The sequence below is a fragment of the Schistocerca americana genome, chromosome 3 (assembly GCF_021461395.2).
Source record: "Schistocerca americana isolate TAMUIC-IGC-003095 chromosome 3, iqSchAmer2.1, whole genome shotgun sequence".
Classification (NCBI taxonomy): domain Eukaryota; kingdom Metazoa; phylum Arthropoda; class Insecta; order Orthoptera; family Acrididae; genus Schistocerca; species Schistocerca americana.
Genome location: NC_060121.1, coordinates 645,652,568 through 645,677,000, shown reverse-complemented (window position 1 = coordinate 645,677,000; position 24,433 = coordinate 645,652,568). Strand labels below are relative to the sequence as shown.

Here is a 24,433-nt window from a genome sequence, read left to right as displayed (position 1 = left end):
TGGAACATCAGAACTCCCAGCAATGACTGCTGTTCCAAGTGGCCCCTACTGTGATGGATGGGTTCCCAGTGGGAGAGCCCCTGATTGGAGTGGGTGGTATCAGGGCAAACACTTTACATAAGAAATGCATTAAGTTTCAAGCTGGCTGTTCCTCTTAGTGTCTTTAGTTGACAGTGGTTCTTTTAAAGTTGCTTCTTATAACTTTGTGGCCTTCAGTTCCCTGCCTAAACCTCGGAAGGAGGGCCAAGTGTGCCAGCTTTGGATCCCTTTCCCCAATAACTGGTCTGCACTTGGACTTAAGTGGGCACTTTTACCTCTAGTAACCATTATTTTTTGTGGAATTTATCGAAGACAAGTTTGGCAAACTGGACACACTGAGTAAGATGCAGTCGGGTTCACTGTTGATCAGAACTTATTGCACCACTCAGACAGTGGCCCTTAATACCTGTGACCATCCTGGCAACATCCCTGTGTCCATTACTTCACACCAGCCTTTGAATGTGGTTAAAGAAGTCATTTTTCCTAGGGATCTCATCCATTATTCTGAAGAGGAACTCCAGGCCAATCTGAAAAGGTGGGGCATCATTTTGTTTGGCATGTTCAGAAAGGCCATAAGGATAATTGCATTGACACCAGTGCTTTTATTGTGACATTTGATGGGAATACCCTCCCAGCGAAAGTCAAGTGTTATGTGTTATTGGTGTAATATGAAGTCATACAACCCGCCACCCATGATGTGTTCTTAGTGTTTGCATTTCGGGCACATGTCTTCCCACTGTACAGCAGACCCTTTATGCAGTGAATGTTTACACCCACTCCATGAGGGGAGCTCCTGTGTTCCACCGCCCATGCGTGTTAATTGTCATGACCATCACTCTTCTTGCTCGCCAGATTGTCCGATAAGAAGGAATAGGAGATACAGGAGGATATGACCCTTGATTGTTTATTATACACTGAGGCTTGTCAGATATATGACCATTTTCACCCTGTGTCTATGATATCTAACTTTGCCTCTCTCACATTCTTCCCTGCTCGTCCCTCCTCCTTACCCCAGTCCCGTCACCCCCTCTCCTGGGGCTCTCAAGACCTCCTCCAGGTGGGCTTACCCTCCCTACCTGGCCGGAGAATTGTCCCCCTTTTTTTGGCACCTGCTGGTGATTTGGGGGAGGGGGGAGAGCTTCTTTAAAGGAAAGGCAAAGGTCCCGAGTTCGAGTCTTGGTCCGGCACACAGTTTTAATCTGCCAGGAAGTTTCATATCAGCGCACACTCCGCTGCAGAGTGAAAATCTCATTCTGGAAACGTCCCCGAGGCTGTGGTTAAGCCATGTCTCCGCAATATCCTTTCTTTCAGGAGTGCTAGTTCTGCAAGGTTCGCAGGAGAACTTCTGTGAAGTTTGGAATGTAGGAGACAAGGTACTGGCAGAAGTGAAGCTGTGAGGACAGGGCGTGAGTTGTGCTTGGGTAGCTCAGCTCGTAGCACTTGCCCGCGAAAGGCAAAGGTCCCGAGTTCGAGTCTCGGTCCGGCACACAGTTTTAATCTGCCAGGATGTTTTATACCAGATGGTTTCCCCTTTCATTTCTTTTCTCCCAATTTCATTTTCTCCTGCTACTTGTCCTTTTCCTACTATTGAATTCTGCTCGCTCATGATAATTAAATTTTTGTTTCCCATAGCCATTTGAATAATATCTTTTATCTCATCATACATTGTTTCAATCTCTTCATCATCTGTGGAGCTAGTAGATATATAAATGTGTTCTGATGTAGTGGGTTTGACTTTGTTTCTATTTTGATTACAATAATGGGTTTACTGTGCTGTTCGTAATAGCTTACCCATGTGTTTATTTCCTTATTCATGATAAGAGGCATTCCTGCATTACCTCTATTTGATTCTCTATTTACAAACCTATATTCCTCAGACCAGAAGTCCCGTTCTTATTGCCACCACACTTGACTAAGTCCTACTGTATCTAACTTCAAGCTATCCATTTTCCTTTTAAATTCTCCCTATGTACCTAATTAAGTGATTAACATTTCATGCACTGACCAGTACAGCACCAGTTTCATTTTTCCTGGTAATGTCCTCATGAGTAGTCCCTGCACGGAGATCCAAGTGGAGGACTATTATACCTCTAGAATGTTATATACAAGGGGATACCATTATCATAAGGCCACACAATAGAGCTGCATGCTGACGGGGAAAAATAATGGCTATAATTTCCCCATATTTTCAACTGTTTGCAATACCAACATAGCTAAGCCATGTTGGACATTGTTGCAAGGTTGAAGAAATTGGTCATCCAGACTTGCTTACAGTTCAACTACGTCTGTGATTGATACCCCAAGCCATCGCACCTTGGCAAGGTACATTGTTCATTGTTTTTTTTTTGGGGGGGGGGGGGGGGGATCACTTGAAATACAACTACAAAAAAATACTTTCTCAGTTTCGATAAAAAAATTAGCATTGGTAACACATGTAAATGGTTGCACACTTCTCACCAGTTTGCTACGGCAAACTCTGCTGTACAATTCTTTACCACTGCATCCATTCTTCTGCTGGGAAGATTCAGTGTTTTCCTTCCAGCCACACACTGCCATTACAGATGAAATGGTTCAGTGTCTTAAATTCATGTCAGTTAGATGGCTACTTGCTGCCGACTGCACTTGTTCACTGCTGCTCCTACCTATTCTCTTGCCACTGCTGAACTCACTAGGCCATTGTCATCTTCAGTTTCCTGTTCTGGTATCTCGCTTATCACTCAATCCATTTTTCCCTGTCCTTGAATGATTACCTGCTACCCAGTTCGTATTGTAAAACTGCCTGATTGGTTGTATTTGAATTATTATTAACAATCTTCTAGAATTGGTGTAGGTGTTCATCTTCCCTGCTAAACTATAAAGTCCATCCTTGAGGCAGACCCTGACAGTTTCCTAACTTAGGTACTCCTAAATGAATTTTTTGCTGAGAAAATTCAGCTGACAAGGTAAAGATGGTATTGTGTTAGTATTCTCAGGACTCTTGTTAAGTGTTAAACTAAGGTGGCTGGAACATCCACAAGCCCTCCAGCACAGGTTTCCTGTGAGCTTGTGGGGACATTTTAACAACAGGAGCCACTTGCAGAAAATACTTATGCAACCTTGTTTCTACTTATATCGATCATCCCCTTCCGAATTCTAGAGGCACTTGCTGCTCCAACTTCGTATTCCTTGCTGCCCTTACTGGGCCCCTTACAGTCATTTCCAGCTATAGGAATAGAGTGGTAGTAGATGACATCACTCGTAACCTAGATGCTTTAAATGCTTTAAATATGTGCAAAATATTGTAGGGATTCAAATGCAAATAAACTTTGAGCTGTTTTTAGTTTGTCCTGTTATATTACTTGTGGCTTCATCTTTAAGATGATTGATTCTTTATCTTTAAAATAATTTAATTTGTCTTCCTAAGTTTTCTGTCATCATCATTATTATTAGTGTGGCCTATAACTAAAATCAGGTGTGCTATTGTATACAGACTGTGTATCATTACAGTGTTGTTTGCAAAAATCGCAGCACCTGGAAATAATGAAACCAGGAGAATTTACTCCAAAATTGACTTGTGACACAAGTATACTTCATTTCATTTTCAGCACTACACAAGGATTTTCACTGACAAAATTGGTTGTGGATGAAGACCCCCAAGTGAATGGACTAACAAAAGTTTCTACACGGCATCAAAACATGGAGTTGATTGGAAAATACGGAACTCCTCTGGGGGCAGGACTGGCATATTTCTCATATGTTCATGCAGCTACACATTGGGTGATTGTGGAACTAGGAAGTTGTGATATTCCCTGTCCACAGAATACGACCTTTTGTACAGTTTGTTTAATTTGGGTCTAAGGATAATTCTCTGAGAGACCATTGAGTGCAGTGGTGCAGAAATGACATTGCATTTTCCTTGATTGAAACATATCATGTCGGATTTGTGAAGCAAGCCATTGCCCTGACTGTGGAGCCATTTGCGTCTTCAAATGTAACTTGTGTGATAAATTTCAAGATTTTAAAATGTCACTCACGATGAAAGGTCATTTGTAATTTCCGGAATGGACACAAAATAGACTACATTCTTTAAAGATGTAGTTGGCACCAGTACCATAATATAACTCTTAGTGTGCTTTAGCACCAACATGAGGTATTACTGACCAGTTGAGGTCAGTGGTGCTGTAGAAGTGTACCAGTTGCACCATTGTTCATCTGTGAGGTCCCGTTGTGCATTGTTGATGTATGTAACCATCCATTAACCACTGACCTCCCCCAGCCCCCTACCCACACCTGCCTCCCAGACCACCATACTTCTGATTTATATCTTTTACATTACAATCAGATGGTGTTTTTGGACTAGGTAGACTGCTCCAGCAATCTCATTATGTTTAAAATTTGTTTGCTGTTTGTAATGCACTCTTTTTGTAGTGATTAACTGAGATGAGATTGGAGACACATTCCTATAGAGATGAAATTTATGCAGTGATGTCTTGTTTACATCTAAGCTTGTTCAACTCGGAAGTTTCTGGTGCTTGATGACATGTACAATGATTCTATTACAGTTATCTGGAGATAACACACCTGTACTGTAAATTTTTTACGTAGATATTTTTCCAAGCATTACAGTTTGCACAGCCAACAGGGAATTACAGTCATTGTTATTAGTTTGAAGATGAGCTATTTTCATATTACAAAGTGTTAGAATAATAAGTGTTTCTTGTAGATCAGTGTTCTGTACATATAGCAGAATTTGAAGTATATAATGCAAAATATCTTGCAGACAACAGTATTACACCTGCACTTTTTCTTGTAGTTGGAGAAAAATTTTACCAGCTGGTATTCTTGGTAGTTATAGTACACAGTTTGTCAGGAACAGTTCAGCTAAATAGGATGTACAGTAAACAAGGAAAGTAGATAACAATTGTAAAGATAAATTGTTGTAATTTCCAAATTGTGTTGTATAACTGAGTTTGATGGAAGACTGGAATCTTAATAATTGTTCAGTGCATAAATCATTAGTTTGTCTTCAGTTTCCTTTACAGAATCCAATTGTTAGCATATAAATATTTCTTTTAATTCTACGTATGTGTTTGTTAGACAGATTGCTAAATATCCTGTAAAATTTATTTAAAATCTTTAAAAATGTTATTGTATTGTTTTAAACTATACTCTGCTCTTTCATTTCATTATTATTGTGCTGAGTCTGTGAATTTTGTTTCAGACTGGCACAAGTTTCTTTATACGCGACCAGGCTCGATTTGCTCGAGAACTGTTACCTTTGTACTATAAACATAACAATATGGCTAGCTTTGTTCGGCAGTTGAACATGTGTAAGTATTTACCCTTTAACATTTTGTATGGATCTTCAAAAACTCCTTACACAAAGCCCATAAAATGTAATTAAATTGATTAACTTCTCATAAGCGGGGTTCACAATCATGAACAATTTTGTAAATGACATCATGGTCACCTTTGACTGTAATTGCGTATATGTGCAACACATTGTTGTAAATTCGACTGTGTGACCATTTCAAGTAGTATACTACAAAAGGGAAAATGCAAAAACAGTGTATAAATAAACTGGGACTCACATCATAACAGTTGTGTAATAAAATAAAATGCAAACAATAAGATTTACAGTGTGCCATAATACATTTCAGTTCTAAAAAAAAAAAAAAAAAAAAAAAAAAAAAAAAAAAAAAAAAAAAAAAAAAAAAAAAAGAAAAAGAAAAAGAAAAAGAAACGTGTAACATAGGTACCCGACAAGGGTTTGTACAAATAAACAATTACAGTCGAAGGCGATCATGATGTCATTTACAAAATATATTTAAATTCTTTTTTATTTCAACAGTGTAGTTTGCAAATGTTGAAACAAAATGTGGTTTCGTAGAAAAATATTTTAACTGTTGTAAAGTTAGCTGACTAACACACTTCCTTTTTTGCTACATACGCTAAGCATCAGCAGACGCTCCTCTTTCAATGAAACTATCGTGCAGCAGTGTTTTGTAATGATAACCTGTGCCCATTTTGTTCTTGCAATGGAGGGGACATCAGATGTCCAGGAGCCCTCAGTAATTCTCTCAGGAGCTACTGCTGTGTCATAAGAGCCAGAGTGACTTTCCTCGTAGAATAATTTTTGAAATAACTAAACAAAGGCTCTGTTTCTTGGCCTGTTTTATGGGACATTTCCCTTAGGTCATCATTGGCAAAGCAAAAAAGATGAGACACGCAAGAGATTGCATCGCACACTTGGATTTCATACTATTGGTACTAGTAGCTGATTTTAGACACAGTCTAAAATACAAGTGCAAACACATTCTACAAACACTGCAAGAATGGTATTCAGAGAATAAACTTGAAATGCCTGCACACAAATCAATCTGCTGAATGCTCAAATAGAAGCTTTCACAAAGCAAAAATCTTAAAGTCAAAATAATTTAAGAACAGCCAAAATGACAAGAGGCCACTAGACATCTAGATTTGCTGTTAGACAAGACAAAATTTCTGCTCCCACATACAACGTCTGCCACATAAGGACTTTACATAATGAACAAATTATTTTTTATGAGACATGCAAGGTTCAAAATTCCTGTTACAAAGTAGCCAAATATATCGACCATTCAGTCAGCTATTTCAGTCTACATATCTAGTGTTTGGGCTCACATGTTGCTGCTGGTGAAACTAGCACAAGCCCAGTTATGTAGGAATGAAGCAGCATTATTCTTAGTATCACATGTGCATACAGAACTATTCTGGGAGCTTTCGTAGGACACAGCAGTAACAGAATCCATTTGGGAATGATTCATTATATGACTGGTTGCAGGCCATGCCTGAACTATCTGAAAATAAACTGAAGATTGAGCAGTTAATGTGGCTGAGGCTGTGAAAGAACTTTGGATCTTCCTAATATCTTGTGATTTGGGAGTAGTGACAGATAATGATGGGAATTTCTTGCAGAATAAAACAGCCTGTATAAAAAGCAATATCTATAAGAAGGTTATGGCGCAAACTGAACAATTTAACAAATAAGGTTTCCTTACGGCTGTTAGAAATCGTGCCAGGAAGGAAAGAGAGGTGCAGTAACCACAGCAAACACTTGGCCAGCCGCTGTGATGACCACACCAGTGACAGATGTGATAAGATAGAGAATTTTAACACATCTGTGCATGGCTGTCTGTCTCGTAGATTCTCCTTTCTGTTTGCCATTTAAGAACATAGTCTACAGAGTTGGGTGCAGATGTAGGAGGACAACTTATCTTGTTTAACAACATTTGGAGAGTGGGCATTTACTAATAACAGTATTCCTAGATATTTTCTTTCATTTACTTAATAATTTCATTTTATATCATTTTTCTTAGATTTATTAATTGTACAGGTAACCTGCTAATTGCTTATTTGAAATGTGTTCTGCACAGTGGCTGTTATTCATTGTTCTGTGGGGTTGAGCACTTTCGAAAGGGTGTTGTTTTCTTTTTAGTAACGACGAGAGTGGAGCACACGTTCACCATGCCGACTTATTTTTCCAATGGCCCTTTGGTCATCGTAACCCAGCATGCATGCATTCAAGGATCAGTTATAATTGCAGCTGCAGGTCGTGTTCTAACACTTTAGATGACTCGAAGTGATGTGAAGTGGGACTGCAAAATTCACACCTCTCTCAGATTAGTTGACTTACTTGATCTGCACAGCCGATCTTCTTCTCTGGGTTGCCAGCTCCGTCGATCTCCAAAACTTTCTTTTCCGAAGAATAATGCTGGTTACAGGAATTTATAAGACTCTCTCTCTACTTTTGGAATAACTTAGTACCCGAAGAATACTTTTGGTTCAGTCTCAATATATTTCAGCTTCCATCAATAAAATATTCACCATTTCTCACATTAATATTAGAATGTTTACAAGTCAACAGATTGGTCTCATGTTAGATTCGATAAAATACATCTGCAATAAAATTGGTTTAACAACCACATAATTTATGAACCCGTCTTGCCTCTAGTGAGTCCAGTACATGAAGTACTTAAAAGTCTATATTACATTGTTCATTTTCCATTAACAATAATCACAGTCATTAAAACAGCAAAGAATACTACAAAATTACTCCAGTCAGTTCTTTAGTATGTAGGAAACGTGCGGACAACATTTCTGATTTCCAATCATAAACTCCAGGTGTAATAGACACTTGATTATTTCATCCTTTATTCTAATTCTTTGTACTATTTCTTCTTGAGCACGTACTAGTTTCAGTATTCACAGTAGTTTGTAGTCTGGAGGAACACTGGGCAAATGAAAGTGTTCTTTCCGATACTCGTAACACATAATAATGCTAGTGGTATATAGAATTCAAATTTACCAGAATAATTCCTATAAAATGTGACTTCTGTCACGATACTGTTCTTTTCCTTCCCTCATGAACCATGGACCTTGCCGTTGGTGGGGAGGCTTACGTGCCTCAACGATACAGATAGCTGTATCGTAGGTGCAACCACAGTGGAGGGGTATCTGTTGAGAGGCCAGACAAACGTGTGGTTCCTGAAGAGCGGCAGCAGCCTTTTCAGTAGTTGCTGGAGCAACAGTCTGGATGACTGACTGATCTGGCCTTGTAACACTGACCAAAATGGCCTTGCTGTTCTGGTACTGTGAACGGCTGAAAGCAAGGGGAATCTACAGCTGTAATTTTTCCCGAGGGCATGCAGCTTTACTGTATGATTGAATGATGATTGTGTCCTCTTGGGTAAAATATTCTGGAGGTAAAATAGTCCCCCATTCGGATCTCCGGGCGGGGACTACTCAAGAGGACGTTGTTATCAGGAGAAAGAAAACTGGCGTTTTACGGATCGGAGTGTGGAATGTCAGATCCCTTAATCAGGCAGGTAGGTTAGCAAATTTAAGAAGGGAAATGGATAGGTTAAAGTTAGATATAGTGGGAATTAGTGAAGTTCGGTGGCTGGTGGAGCAAGACTTTTGGTCAGGTGAATACAGGGTTATAAATACAAAATCAAATAGGGGTAATGCAGGAGTAGGTTTAATAATGAATAAAAAAATAGGAGTGCGGGTAAGATACTGCAAACAACATAGTGAACGCATTATTGTGGCCAAGATAGACACGAAGCCCACACCTACTACAGTAGTACAAGTTTATATGCCAACTAGCTCTGCAGATGACGAAGAAATTGAAGAAATGTATGATGAAATAAAAGAAATTATTCAGATAGTGAAGGGAGACGAAAATTTAATAGTCATGTGTGACTGGAATTCGGTAGTAGGAAAAGGGAGAGAAGGAAACATAGTAGATGAATATGGATTGGGGCTAGGAAATGAAAGAGGAAGCCGCATGGTAGAATTTTGCCCAGAGCATAACTTAATCATAGCTAACACTTGGTTCAAGAATCATGAAGGAAGATTGTATACATGGAAGAACCCTGGAGATATGAAAAGGTATCAAATAGATTATATAATAGTAAGACAGAGATTTAGGAACCAGGTTTTAAATTGTAAGACATTTCCAGAGGCAGATGTGGACTCTGACCACAATCTATTGGTTATGAACTGTAGATTAAAACTGAAGAAACTGCAAAAAGGTGGGAATTTAAGAGATGGGACCTGGATAAACTGAAAGAACCAGAGGTTGTACAGAGTTTCAGGGAGAGCATAAGGGAACAATTGACAGGAATAGGGGAAAGAAATACAGTAGAAGAAGAGTGGGTAGCTTTGAGGGATGAAGTAGTGAAGACAGCAGAGGATCAAATAAGTAAAACGACGAGGGCTAGTAGAAACCCTTGGGTAACAGAAGAAATATTGAATTTAATTGATGAAAGGAGAAAATATAAAAATGCAGGAAATGAAGCAGGCAAAAAGGAATACAAACGTCTCAAAAATGAGATTGACAGGAAGTGCAAAATGGCTAAGCAGGGATGGCTAGAGGACAAATGTAAGGATGTAGAGGCTTATCTCACTAGGGGTAAGATAGATACTGCCTACAGGAAAATTAAAGAGACCTTTGGAGAAAGGAGAACCACTTGCATGAATATCAAGAGCTTTGATGGAAACTCAGTTCTAAGCAAAGAAGGGAAAGCAGAAAGGTGGAAGGAGTATATAGGGGGTCTATACAAGGGTGATGTACTTCAGGACAATATTATGGAAATGGAAGAGGATGTAGATGAAGATGAAATGGGAGATGTGATACTGCGTGAAGAGTTTGATAGAGCACTGAAAGACGTGAGTCGAAACAAGGCTCCGGGAGTAGACAACATTCCATTAGAACTACTGACGGCCTTTGGAGAGCCAGTCCTGACAAAACTCTACCATCTGGTGAGCAAGATGTAGGAGACAGGCGAAATACCCTCAGACTTCAAGAAGAATATAATAATTCCAATCCCAAAGAAAGCATGTGCTGACAGATGTGAAAATTACCGAACAATCAGCTTAATAAGTCACGGATGCAAAATACTAACGCGAATTCTTTACAGATGAATGGAAAAACTGGTAGAAGCTGACCTTGGGGAAGATCAGTTTGCATTCCATAGAAATATTGGAACATGTGAGGCAATACTGACACTAGGACTTATCTTAGAAGCTAGATTAAGGAACGGCAAACCTACATTTCTAGCATTTGTAGACTTAGAGAAAGCTTTTGACAATGTTGACTGGAATACTCTCTTTCAAATTCTGAAGGTGGCAGGGGTAAAATACAGCGAGCAAAAGGCTATTTACAATTTGTACAGAAACCAGATGGCAATTATAAGAGTCGAGGGGTATGAAAGGGAAGCAGTGGTTGGGAAGGGAGTGAGACAGGGTTGTAGCCTCTCCCCGATGTTATTCAATCTGTATATTGAGCAAGCAATAAAGGAAACTAAAGAAAAATTCGGAGTAGGTATTAAAATCCATAGAGAAGAATAAAAACACTATGAGATTCGCCGATAACATTGTAATTCTGTCAGAGACAGCAAACGTCTTGGAAGAGCAGTTGAACGGAATGGACAGTGTCTTGAAAGGAGGGTATAAGATGAACATCAACAAAAGCAAAACGAGGATAATGGAATGTAGTCGAATTAAGTCAGGTGATGCTGAGGGAATTAGATTAGGAAATGAGATACTCAGAGTAGTTAAGGAGTTTTGCTATTTGGGGAGCAAAATAACTGATGATGTTCGAAGTAGAGAGGATATAAAATGTAGACTGGCAATGGCAAGAAAAGCATTTCTGAAGAAGAAAAATTTGTTAACATAGAGTATAGATTTAAATATCAGGAAGTCGTTTCTGAAAGTATTTGTATGGAGTGTAGCCATGTATGTAAGTGAAACGTGGACGATAAATAGTTTAGACATGAAGAGAATAGAAGCTTTCAAAATGTGGTGCTATAGAAGAATGCTGAAGAATAGATGGGTAGATCACATAACTAATGAGGAGGTATTGAATAGAATTGGGAGAAGAGGAGCTTGTGGCACAACTTGACTAGAAGAAGGGATCAGTTGGTAGGACATGTTCTGAGACATCGAGGGATCACCAATTTAGTATTGGAGGGCAGCGTGGAGGGTAAAAAATCGTAGAGGGAGACCAAGAGATGAATACACTAAGCAGATTCAGAAGGATGTAGGCTGCGGTAGGTACTGGGAGATGAAGAAACTTGCGCAGGATAGAGTAGCATGGAGAGCTGCATCAAACCAGTCTCAGGACTGAAGACCACAACAACAACACACTGTTCTTTTCCCCTAGGATCAGTACCTGTACCTTACATGTGGGTTGACCCTATGACTGCACTTCCTCCTTCCGTTCTGGTAGGTACACCCCATATAAATCATCCCTATTCATCAGGCCACAGGTTGTCCTATCTCTATGTAGGTACGCCTGCCCTATATCCTTAGCAAAAGCAAGGTACGCCCCCTCCCCCTTGTATTTTGTGAGTAGGCCTCATGGTTCATTGCCCTAGTAGACATATTTATGTACACTATAATGAGATATTTCCTGGTAAAAATAAAAATCTATTTTACACTTCACTCTCACGTCTTGATACTTCATTTAGACCCAGGAGTCCTCCCCTACTTTTCAACTTTTACTTACTTGGTATATACTATGTCTCTATACACTATTTAATATATAATATGTTTACTTATACTTACTGTTTATATAATATGTTTACTTAGTCCCACTATGCTACAAATTGTCAGAATATTTGTTAAACTGACATTCCTTAATAATTATCTCAATCGATTCCTCTCTGGCTTACGTTCTCTTTCCTTTCTCACGCCTCCTTCTTATATACTCGACGTGGCATCCTTAATTATTTTAATATATATCCATCACAATAGACAACAATGTGTGCATATTTCCCGATATACACATACCTTCCCCCTACAACACTTGACGGTTCTCATTTTTTGACAGGTTTCTCGTCAGTAGTTCCATTGTTTGCGTACCCATGTGTCTTTGTGTGTATGCTGATGTGTGTTTGTGCAGCTTGGTGCTTCGACCTTCTTATCTGAAGATAAGTTGCAGGTTATAGGAAGCCCCAGAAACCAGGAAGGACTTCTGCAATAGAAGTAGATGAGTATGGAAAGAGGGAGAAATAGATAGGTCCTCAAACGAGAAGTAAGAAAGGAAAAAAAATAGATGTGGTTGCCAAGATCAAAGAAGAGAAAGAAGACAGCCCCAAAAATGGGAAACCCTTCCCACCCCCTTCCCCAGGACCCGTACTTCACCGGTACTTGAGTGAGAAGCCGGAGGAGGTATAGTGTTAAATCACCTCCTACAGAACGGACATTCCCACCTTCGCTTTTGAGGTCCCTGGTGAAAGTCTTACCAACGCTACGGAAACGGCAAATGATGAAGAATCAGGCACACTTGTTTGCGAGGGTCATTTGAAAGGTGTGATGTGTGTTTTGTGTTAGTCATGGTTTATCTGTTAGTTTAAATTGTACTTTTACCTATAATACTCACCCCCTTTCAAAATTGATACAAACCCTCCCCTCTAAATCACATCTCATAAAAGGTATAAAATATTCTGTACCAAGTATAAAATTTTCTATTCCATTATCACAGTCATTAACTAGTCACACAATATTATGTTTTCCACAAATATAATATTCCATTCAGTTTACTATGAAAATTATGCTTCAGCGACTTTAACTTGATTACCTTACATTCAGTATGAGAAGGGTATTCTCACGAATTCGGAAATTACTTCAAAAGTTATGTGCCAGGTATGGTTCTTCCTATTTATTTAAGACTAGGATCACCAGGCAGCTTTCAAGAAAATCATTTTTTGGAATTATTCATATTAATAGATTTAATGACATTGACTTCACCCAGACTTCTGTCCACAGACTTGCACAGAAACTGATGATGAAGCGATTACTTACAAAGATTAAATCACGCAAGAATTCAACCTAACTATACGTGGAGAGCGGGAGAGACTGGCTGGCTAGGCAGATTTAGTCTGTCTTGCCCCAGGGGTAATGTGTGCACCAATTCCCATCTCATGTCGCCACCTAGCAAGTCAGAATAAGTTGGAATAAGACGGGACGAGTCATGAGGACAGGTAGGGACACCCTGGAATAACCGAATACGACGCAATCAAAATTCCTAGTGGGCGCAACTCTCTAACAACCGAGGATGACACAGTCACCTACCAGGAGCAGTTTTGGGTGACGTAATAACAATTTCTCGCTGGTATGTTTCTCTAATAAACTGTAAGTGGGGAATGATACAATAGTGTAAGAAGTAGGGGGGGTAGTGTAAGAAGTTGGAGAATTTGGTGCAGGAAAGTTTTATTACAGAAGAAACACCATGTACAACGATCCGACGGTCGTCACTCTGCCCGTTAACACTGAACATTAATGTCCCTGGGAGATATACAACTTTATGTCCTTTATATTGTTTTTTCACTTCTCTGATCCAGTTGTAGGATCTATTAAGAATAAGGATTTGGAATGTGTTACTGTTTGTATTCAGTAAGGTCCTTCATATTTCTGAATAAACTTGTGTGTCTCTTTCTTCAGGGCAGAGCTCTGAAGATGTTGTTTTACCAGAACTAGGCATCAAACTTGTACTGAGGTTCAACTGTGTTCTCATTATTTACTCGCTCTTTGTTGTGTCTTTTCAACTAAATGTCTGGAAACTATTTCCTGATTAAGATAGTAATCAACAGTAGGTTGTTCAGGCCAATTGAAACATTTAATCAGACGTTCTCCTACAAAAGGTTTGCCTATTACTTCTAAATGTGTTAATCCAGTTGATAAATGTGATAATTCATTTAAAATTAGCTCAAAGTTTTTATACTTGTTTTGTAAATAAAATTGCCTTTTCCTGCTGCTAGTTACTTTATTTATCCCATACGTGTTTCTCCTTCTCCTGTTCTAAGGCATCATCAGTGGGATCTATAAAAATAAAGTTTTGTCAGTTTTCGATTATTAAACAGTTCACTTCATGATTTTTTTGTAAAAAAAGTAATTACTTACGATTTGCTGTGATCTGCGTTTCGTCACATCTGGCCTGGAGGTCGCACTACCACTTTTATCACTGCCGTATAATCACATTTTTGTGCTCTCGCCTTCCACACACTGTTCACCTTGTTTCTCACTCTTTTTTGTGGTGCACTATTGTTCTTTTGTCACTCGATACAACTATTTTGTAATAAACTGTTTTTCACAATGTAAATATTGCGAGTCCATTACGTGTTTCATCTTCTTTGTTATGTTTACCTATTTGTTGCCAACCTAACAAAGTACATGTTCAAGACTACCTTCTATTTATGATGTTTATACCGTGTGTGTGTATGAGTGAGAGAGAGGGGGGGGGGGGGGGTACTAGCTGTTAGCGGGTGGTTGAAAACTTTGGTGACAGCGGATTTGACTTTGCGTTTCAATATTCTGTGGAGGGGTTCATGGATGAGTGAGTGTAAAGATGTTTGGTTTTATTATTATTAAATTGGGCAGTATTATTATGGTTTTATTATTATTAAATTGGGCAGTATTATTAAATTAATACTTTTTGCAAATGTTATTATATTATTTTATCTATTAGTGTAAATAATGAATTGCTTGGCATGTGTATTTAGTCATTCAACAGGATTTTCCCCTCTGCTTTGGTTTTTGGTATGTGGTAATTTTCTTGCATGGTTAGGAGGTATTTTTTATTGTTGAATCTAATTATTTTCATGTCATCTTCTATAGTGGTTGGTTTGTGGGTATTTTCTCTTAGGTGTTCTGCAAATGTGGAGTGTTTTGTCCCATATTTTCAAGCTCTCGTGTGTTCTTTGTATCTGACATCAAATGTTCTACCTGTTTGTTCTATGTATGTGCTTTCACAGGTGTTACACTGTAGCTGATATATACCTGCTTTCTGGTATATGTCTCTGTCTTAAGCCCCTGCACCCCTACAATATGCCCCAAAAACTTAAGCTCTTGCCATGCAAAGTGCAATTTAGACAATTTCACTGTAATACCTTCTTCTTTAAATTTTTTCAGGGTCTTTATCAGGGTTAGGCAATGTTCTTCCCAGGTAGCTGAGATTATGAGGATATTGTCTACATATATTATTAAATCCTTTGACAAATCTCTCCCTAATGCCTCGTCCCACGCGTGTATAAATATTGATACTGAGATGTTAAGTCCAAACGGTAACACACTGAAATGATACGATTTACCATCAAACAGAAACGCAGTATACTTTTGTGATTCAGGATGTAACCTAATTTGCCAATATCCCACATTCAGGTCCATTGTGCTAAAAAACCTTGCTTTCTCAAATTTGGATAACAATTCATCGATGTTAATGGGTCTGTCTCGTTCTGTCTCTATATGCTTATTCAATGTGCATGTGTCTAGCACTGATCACACACCTCCTGTAACTTTTTTTACCACTACTAAAGGGTTATTCATGATGCTAGAACTACGTTCTATTATATTGTTGTCAATCGTTTTGTCAATTCCTCCTCAACTGCTTCTTTCAGACCTACTGGTATTGGATATGACTTACAGAAAAATGGAGTGTCATCTTTGATTTTAAACTTACATATGTAATCGCTGATATTACTGGGACAATTGGAAAATACTTTTTCATATTCCATTAGAATTCTATATAAATCTAGTTTTTGTTCCTTGATTAATAGTGGAGATTCATTTACTTTGTTTTGTACATCAGCTCGATGTGATACATGATTTACATTATCAATCTCTGGTGACAATTGTGCTGTAGCCGTTAATCGTCGACATTGATACTCAGTTGTTTGTTTACCAATGTAGCTGTCTTGTCACAAACGGTACCCAATATCTACTGTCCCCTTTCCCAAAACATAGAAGATTTTCCTCAAAGTTTAAATTGACTTTAAATTCTAATAGCCAGTCTAACCAAAATAATACATCTATTGATGCTTTCTACTATTAACTATGTCTGACGAAACAAATTGTTTCCAATGTGACAGTTCACCTGGGTTTCATGTTTCACAACTTTGCTCTTCGTTGCTGTTATACCAACTATGTAAACTTCTGTTATTGGTAACAGAAGTAATTGGTGTCTAGTCTGTAATGTGCTAAAGAACATGCTAGAAATGAGTGATACGTCACTTCCTGAATCTATAACTCCAGAAGTCTCAATGGTTCCTGCTATTATTGGTTATGGATTATTGGGTAGTCAAGCTTGGTTCTTCCAGCAACAACCATTCTTTTGTAGGTATTTTGTGCGTGAAATTAACATACTTAATATGAACCAGGCCTCCTAGTGTATGTCTACGACCTGGACCGCGACCCTGGATCCAGATCACACGGTGTTTTCGTCATTATTAGTAATCACTGGTTGGTTACCAAATCGGGGTACTACGTTACCACTTTGTGCTCTGTTATTACTTGGCACGAATTCCTGTGAAGTTACTGGACCTAAATTCGAAGATGGAAGCTGCTTCTGATAATTATCATTACCATTACCATTATTTCTATTGCACTGGTGTACTCTGGCTAAGTTGGCCTCATGGTTTTTTTTTTTTTTTTTTTTTTTTTTTTTTTTTTTTTTTTTTTTTTTTTTTTTTTAATTATTATTACTATTCCTTTTGTAATTCTGATTTTTCACTTTGGTGCACGTTCTCATTGCGCTCTTTATTTGAGGCATCCAGTGCGTCCATAAAGGACAACTACCCTTCTACTGTTTTCCACCCACTACATAATATATCTTTCCGTGTGTAAATGGGTAATCGTCTTATTAAAATTCGAACTAACCTCTCTTCCTCCATTGCCTTATCTAAGTACTTCGCCTGTGTTAAATGCCAGTCGAAATACTTTCTCGTTGTCTCCCACGTATTATTGTAATACTTCGGGTCCCACAAGTCCGATATTAATTTTTCCTGGGCACTTCCTGACCGATACTTCTCTTTAAACTTCTTTTGAAAATCTCTCCAAGAGGAAAAGTTCTCAATGTTTACTGTACCCCTCTCTGAGGCTGCCCCTAATAGATACCCCACAGCAAACTCAATCTTTTTTTTTAATCCTCCCAGTTCTTGGGCAAGGCTTGGTTAAACCTTTTCAAAAAATGGGTAAGATGTACTTCCCCATCCGGCTTAAACTTAGGGAATTGCCTGGATAATCCAGAATTGGCTCCCCATTGTAAATCCGTCATTACCTCACTAGTCAATACCGCATTAGGAGACGTCAGCCTATTATTTATTTTGTCCTGAATAAGTTTGAATTCTTTCCATAGTTCATCCATACCTCTCTTGGTTTACTAAGCTCAGAAGATAAAACAGGAGATACGTTCTCGGAGATTACTCTCGCGGCAACTTTTCAGTCTATCATGTCTTCTACCTGTTCTCCAGACTGCTTATGTTTATTATGTCTGAGGTTGCTAGTTTCTCTTTAAACTTTCTTTCCACATTATCTACTTTAATGTTAATGCTTGCAGTTTGCGACTGGACTATGGTATTAACTTAGCCTGCTTTTCAACATTTTCTTTTAAGGTATGCAACTTCTAGTTTACAGCATCAAACGTATCATTACATACATTTTGAAATGACCTAAATTTTCCACTCAGTTCAGTTTCTACACTATTACATTTATCTTCAAAATCAAATTCTAACTTTTTTTCAAATTCTGGAATTGATCATTCTGCCTCTGATTAAAGTCAGTGAACAGTTGATTTACATGACTGCTTAAAGAACTAGTTAATTCACCTTTCAAATCTATTTTAAGATTTTCTACTTTAATAGTTAAAGCATCAAATTCAGTCTTCAAATTTCCGATACCTTCACACCAATTACTAAAGTCTTTACTTTGTGAATCTACCTTAGCACTTAACAGTCCTAAATTTTTATTCTGAACTTCCAATTTATTATTTAATTGAGTATTAACTGTATCTAACTCTCTACTTAAATTAGCACTCTGTGCACCAAGTTTTTCACTTAAAATCGCACTTATTTCATTTCTCAAAGAAGCACCCTGGTCATCTATTTTATCATTTAATTGAGTATTTACTGAGTCTAATTTAAGAGGTAGTTCCTTTCTTAAAGCCTAGTTCTTCACTTAGTTCCTTTTTTTTAAAGAAACATTTTGGGCATTCATTAAGCCTAATTCTTTACTTTATGCATCTAATCTAGAATTTTACTGTAAACTCTGAGCTTTGATGAAATTTGCTAACTCAGACCAGTCAGGTCCCTCTCTAGCAATTCTCATAGCCACTCCTGGTTCGGAAGTCTCTTCAGCTGGCTGTACGTTTTCCATGGTTTTATCAACTTTAGATCTAGTAATCATTAAAAAACTGAGCATAATAACTACACTAATACAGTCTAGTGAGTGGTTTTTTCAACTTAATACTCGAACAATTATTGTTTTTCTCTCGTCTGGCGTAGAGTTTTAAGCTGCGTCGGTGAGCAGGTGTGGAATCAGCACCGCTGAACAGTAACTGGTGCTGGTGGCGTCGGTTACTGGTTTCCGCGTCGGCATCGGTGAACTGATGTAGAATCAGCACTGGTTAGCAACTGGTGCCGGTGGTGTTGGATGTTGTCTCCGCACCTCCGTCCCCGCAATGCATGAGAGAGCTGTACACTTCCCACACCGGATCTTCTTAGTTGAATTATTCTCGTTGTATCTCTTCTTAGTCTAATACATCGAGGTCTTCTTTCTATTCTTTTAATGTTATCACTTTCGTACGTCTTTCACTGTGTTGCATTCACAAATTTTTTAATTTGATTTTTGGACTTAATTCAATTACGCGAAATAGTCCCCTTGTCTTGTTATACCTAGTTGCTATTGCAATGCATCATATATTCTGTTTCAATTTCCTTTCAAAATACCCGTTTTTTTTTTTAGTTCTTTTCACTGGTTGCCATGTTCTAATGCTTTAGACGGCCCGAAGTGATGTGAAGTTGGATTGGAAAATTCACACCTCTCTCACATCAGTTGAGTTACTTGATCTGCACAGCCGATCTTCTTCTCTGGATTGCCAGCTCCGTCGATCTCCAAAACCTTCTTCCCCTAAGAATAATGCTGGTTATAGGAATTTATAAGACTCTCTCTACTTTTGAAATAATTTAGTACTTGAAGAATACTTTTAGTTCAGTCTCGGTATATTTCAACTTCCACCAAGAACACATTCACCATTTCTAACATTAATATTAGAGTGTTTACAAGTCAACCGATTCGTCTCATGTTAGACTCGATAAAATACATCTGCAATAAAATTGGATTAACAACCACATAATTTATGAACCCGTCTTGCCTCTAGCGAGTCCAATGCGTGAAGTACTTCAAAGTCTATATTACATTGTTCATTTTTCTTTAACAATAATCACAGTCACTAAAACAGCAAAGAATACTACATAATTACTCCTTGTTCTTTCATCACAGCTTCTGTGGTGCTAGTGGCAAACACTTGTTGACATCGTTCGACCTCCATGCTTATAGTCTTCTCAGAACAAACTTCCAACCTGCACACAGAAACAGGTGGCGTAGTAGATATGTTTCCACTCTCCCACTTATTTTTAAAATACCGTGTGTTCGAGACGGCTGAAGGACGAGCGGTTCTAGAATTTATGCTGAAATTCTCAAAGCACTGCAGTGTTCCTGATAAAAAATAAATTGTTATGTGGCTGGACATGTGTTTGGGATGGGTATTGGTAGTGTGCAAAAATGGAAATCGAGACCCTCGAGAACCATCAGGACACCAGAAAACCTCAAGAAAGTAAGACCGGCGATTTTGAATTCCCCCAAACAATCTGTCCACAAACATGCAGCTGCTCTTGCAATTTCTGATTGCATAGTGAGACAAATTGTTCATGAAGACTTGAAATTTCGTCCATGCAAAGTGGCACTGGTGCATACACTTAATTCACATAATTTTGTTTCATGAAAAAATGCATATGATGCTTTGATCGAGAACCTACCTCATTACGTCCTCATGTTCTTCAGTGATGAGTCACATTTTCATTTGTCTGGAAGTGTGATTCATACAAGACACACAATATTGGAGTGGCATGAATCCCAAAGAACGTAAAGAGCAGCCCCTGCCTGCAGAATGTGTGACTATTTGGTAAGCATTAGTCAGAATTGGCATTAGTGGCCCACGGTTTTTTAAGAAGAACAATAGGGCAGTTATGATCACTTCTTAGCATTGTATCCAGAAGATTGAGGAGTTTTTTCTTCCCAGGTTTGAAGAAACAGCCATGTGGAATGTCTGGTTCCAACAGAATGTCTGATTCCAACAGCCTACATGGCATGAATGTCAATGACACTCTTTCATGAACACTTCTCCAACTGTTTTGTCTCTTTGAGGGAGGATCTTCAGTTGCCAGCACACTTGCCAGATTAAGCCCCCCACAACTATTTCTTATGGGGGCTATCTTAAATCCTTGGTGTGCAGTGAAAGTCCATGGACCTTGGGTGAACTGTAAAATAATGTTTGTGCTGCTATTGCCAACATAGACAGAGACGTGCTGAACAAAGTGGGCAGATTTTGACTCTCTGAGTGCACTGAGTAGAACATATGCCACCTTCAAGATATTGTTTTCGGAACCTAATGAAATAAAACATTGAATATATCTGTATGTAAAGAAAAGACAATTAAATTGATATCTGCAGTTCTTTCTCCCTTTTTTTTTTTTTAAGAATTAGGGAGTTCCTGCATTGCACCCTTGCTCTTATCAGGAATTGATTTCTAGAAAGACTGAATATCGCTGGACTCAGGAGGATTGCTTTCTGAGAGTACAAGAAGGTATTAGTTTTGGATAACAGACATTGTTATAAGGTGGCACACAATAGCCACCTTTTGTTAAAAAATTAATTGTGTAATTAATTTAGGGGTAAGATTACCAAAACACCAAATAAATGAGAACTTCACTATCTGACTCGGAAAGGTCTCATCCGAAAACTGCAGTTTTCGTTATTTTTTTGTGTGCCTGTCGACAACGCGAATGCTTCTACTGTTTGGTGAGTAGTAACCTTTACTCTGAAATTATTTGCAGTATGCCAATGTTTTCCGTACAATGTCTGCAGTAATATCTTGTGTACACAGTTTTAAGTGTTACCATCATAACAGTATGCTTTGTGAAATGTGTTATTTAATAAATAAATAAATAAAATATGACTTCGATGTTTCAGTGGCATTGAAAGTTTCACTTACACATCCTATATGTTGCTTTTGAGTTCGAGAGAAGATAGTGTGTCCTAGTCTCAGCAATGAAATGTAAAATCACGAGTAGAAGTAGTAGTAATGACATCTTTTCTATAACTCCTGATATTCCGCAAAATTCTCAATCTTTCACTCATCCTGCGATCTAGTGACCTCTATTAATGCTATCTCCAGGACAGCTCTTCCTGCTGTAATTTATTTTCATGATAACAATTACAACCAGTTTAATATGATTTATTTTGTTTCTTAAATATTTAATTTTGCGTTAATTTTCTTTATCGATTCACCTGAATGTAACCATCTTGTTAAGCTAATTAAAAGGTGGTAATGGTTTTCTTTCACGGTATTCTAATACATGTGTGAGAACTTTTATTGCAAACCTGTTCAGATACAACAAGAGTTTGTAAGATGATAGCATTGAATTGTGTGTCGTGCTATATTACACAAAATTGTCAAATGTTAAGCAGAGCAGTAGACTGTGCTGGTGGCTAGACCATAGTTCCTCATATATCCCTTGGACTAGTGCTGCATGAGTCAAACGCCATGTGATTGTTCAAGCTAGGCCGCTATTTTATTGAGTGCTTTGGCATATCAGGAAATCTCAGACCCGTTCGAGTGCTTTTTTCCTACCTAACTTTTCAAATTCTTCAAAATAAATGTGCATTGGACCTCAGTAGCCCAAGCTTCATCTGTAAATGTAAGGTGACCCTTATATCAATCTATTAAACAACATAAAAAAGTGTCTCCAGCAGTAGCCTAATAGTTTAATATGCAGAAATAAGACAACTCCGTAGTTTTTGAATTGCAAATTTGGGACAAAAACCTCATCTTATAATTAAGTAAATACAGTAACACCAATGTGATTTATTGGTAAAAAAGGATACAGAGATCCTACGTAGGGAGAGGCATTGCAAGAAACTTCAGTCTGTGCGAGATCAATCCAATGTTTTCCACGCCAGTAACAGAGAGAGTGAGCAGCCTCCCACCTCCACTATAGGTAAAAGTTCCATGACCTGTTGGGGAAATAGCTCATTAATCGTCTGGGAAGCGTGGACATGGCACTCTCAACATTGTTGGTATGGCATCAGAGTGCTCGCTGCTTTGCCTCAGCGTCGGGAGGAGGATCATAAATATCTAGACTGTTACAATACATACTAATAGTTATACATTGTACACTTCTCCCCCTTGACAAAGGTACATGTGACAACTTAGTTTTTCGCTGATTGGGGGCTTAAAACTAAGGGAGAGATTATTAAAGAAGGAGAAGAGTTTAAAGAGGTTACATTACTAAATGCAATTGTCAAAGGCCATGAAAGCAACTATAACAATAACATTTATGCGACTGGTTTTCCAACAAGCAATGGCTGTGACGTGGCAGTCAGACAAAGGCAGCAGACAAGGTAAAGTAGTTGCCAGGCTGGTACTGGCTGCTTGGTTCGTGGAGGTGAGCTAGAACTCACGTGCTTCTATGAATGTAGTGACTGGGGAAGTACCACATTATGATACTACAAGGAAGGTTGTGGAACATTAGAATTTAAAACTTTTAGTTGATTCACAGAAATTAGAAATGAACAGTAATTTGTCTCCCTCCCTCCCTCTCTCCTCCCCTCCCCCGTCCCCTCCCTCCCTGTTGGTTTTATATTTTTATTTTATTTTATTTTTTTAATGAAATGGCAACGTATTATTGCATTAAGAAGAGCAGTGACAAAAATCAAAGTTAAATAATTCGTATCTCTTACTGGGAATCGTGAAAGATTGCCTTAAACTAAATATAATTAATCCGTCATAATATGCGACACTAAATTATCTAAATAGCTGCATGTTCACAGTGGTTTATTGGGTTTTAAAATATTTACTTCAAAGTAGACTAAGAAAATATGTGGACATTACACTGATCATCTAGGTATAACTTGAGTACAGCAAAAGGATCCAGATCATCTTCAGAACTTATCTAAAAGAAAGGGAGAGATTTCTTCTGTAGATGTCATAATAGCAATAACATCCTCCTCTAGTTACCGTTACTCAAAAAATTCTGTAATGGGACAACATAGGCATTACACAGATTTCATTTCTGCAGCAATGGGGCTTTATAGGAAATCACATGGATGCAGACATAAGTCTTCAGTTAGGAAAATGCTAACATGAATATGAAATTAGTAGAACATTCGTAAGTGCCTGTATGCAAGAATTATGTGCATCCAGTGTCGCAAAAGGTAAATATAATATACAAGAAATAAGATTACTCTTTTTGGTGAGGTAGGATGAAAAAGGGGGGGGGGGATAGATAAGATAGCTTGGACTTCTTCCGTGGATGCTGTTTTAAATAGAATGATCTCTAAAGTGGGTACACCAGTGAAATGACAAGGGTACACCAAGGTAATGCATCCCGATCTATCCCTTAAGAAAGCTAAACACATTTTAGGGAATAAAGTCCTAAACTACAGCTTTCACCAAAAATTTTTATTTCAAATGCTACAACTGACATATATAGTGATTTGCACGTGTGTAAGCATAACCAATATTAGATTAATCATATACAGTTACACACCAGTACCTGTTGATTCTTGTCGGCTGTGATTTCGTTTAGTATATGGATTAGGCAGGATGTCAGCAGGAAATGGGGGATCTTCCATTCTACAGTGGTTCAAACATTCCCATGATTAATATAGTTGTGATTATTAATGAGATACTTTGGGTTAAGTATTTTGTTATAACAAAACTGTTAAATTGATAGATAGAAAATGTGCAAAAATAGCAGCTGATGGCTGCTGGTGATAGCAGAATAGTGCTTAAGAACGACACAAGAGCTAAGATTGG

General features: G+C 38.2%; 1 protein-coding gene across 5 annotated transcripts in view; it reads left to right on the top strand.

The window, feature by feature from the left end:
- The window catches only part of LOC124607461 (heat shock factor protein), a 164,799-nt gene that overhangs the window by 6,083 nt on the left and 134,283 nt on the right, over positions 1-24,433 (top strand). For all 5 annotated transcript variants that reach the window (XM_047139802.1, XM_047139800.1, XM_047139801.1 and 2 more), the window contains exon 2: positions 5,240-5,348. In XM_047139802.1, the coding sequence (XP_046995758.1) occupies positions 5,240-5,348 (109 nt within the window). The remainder of the gene's footprint in view (positions 1-5,239; positions 5,349-24,433) is intronic.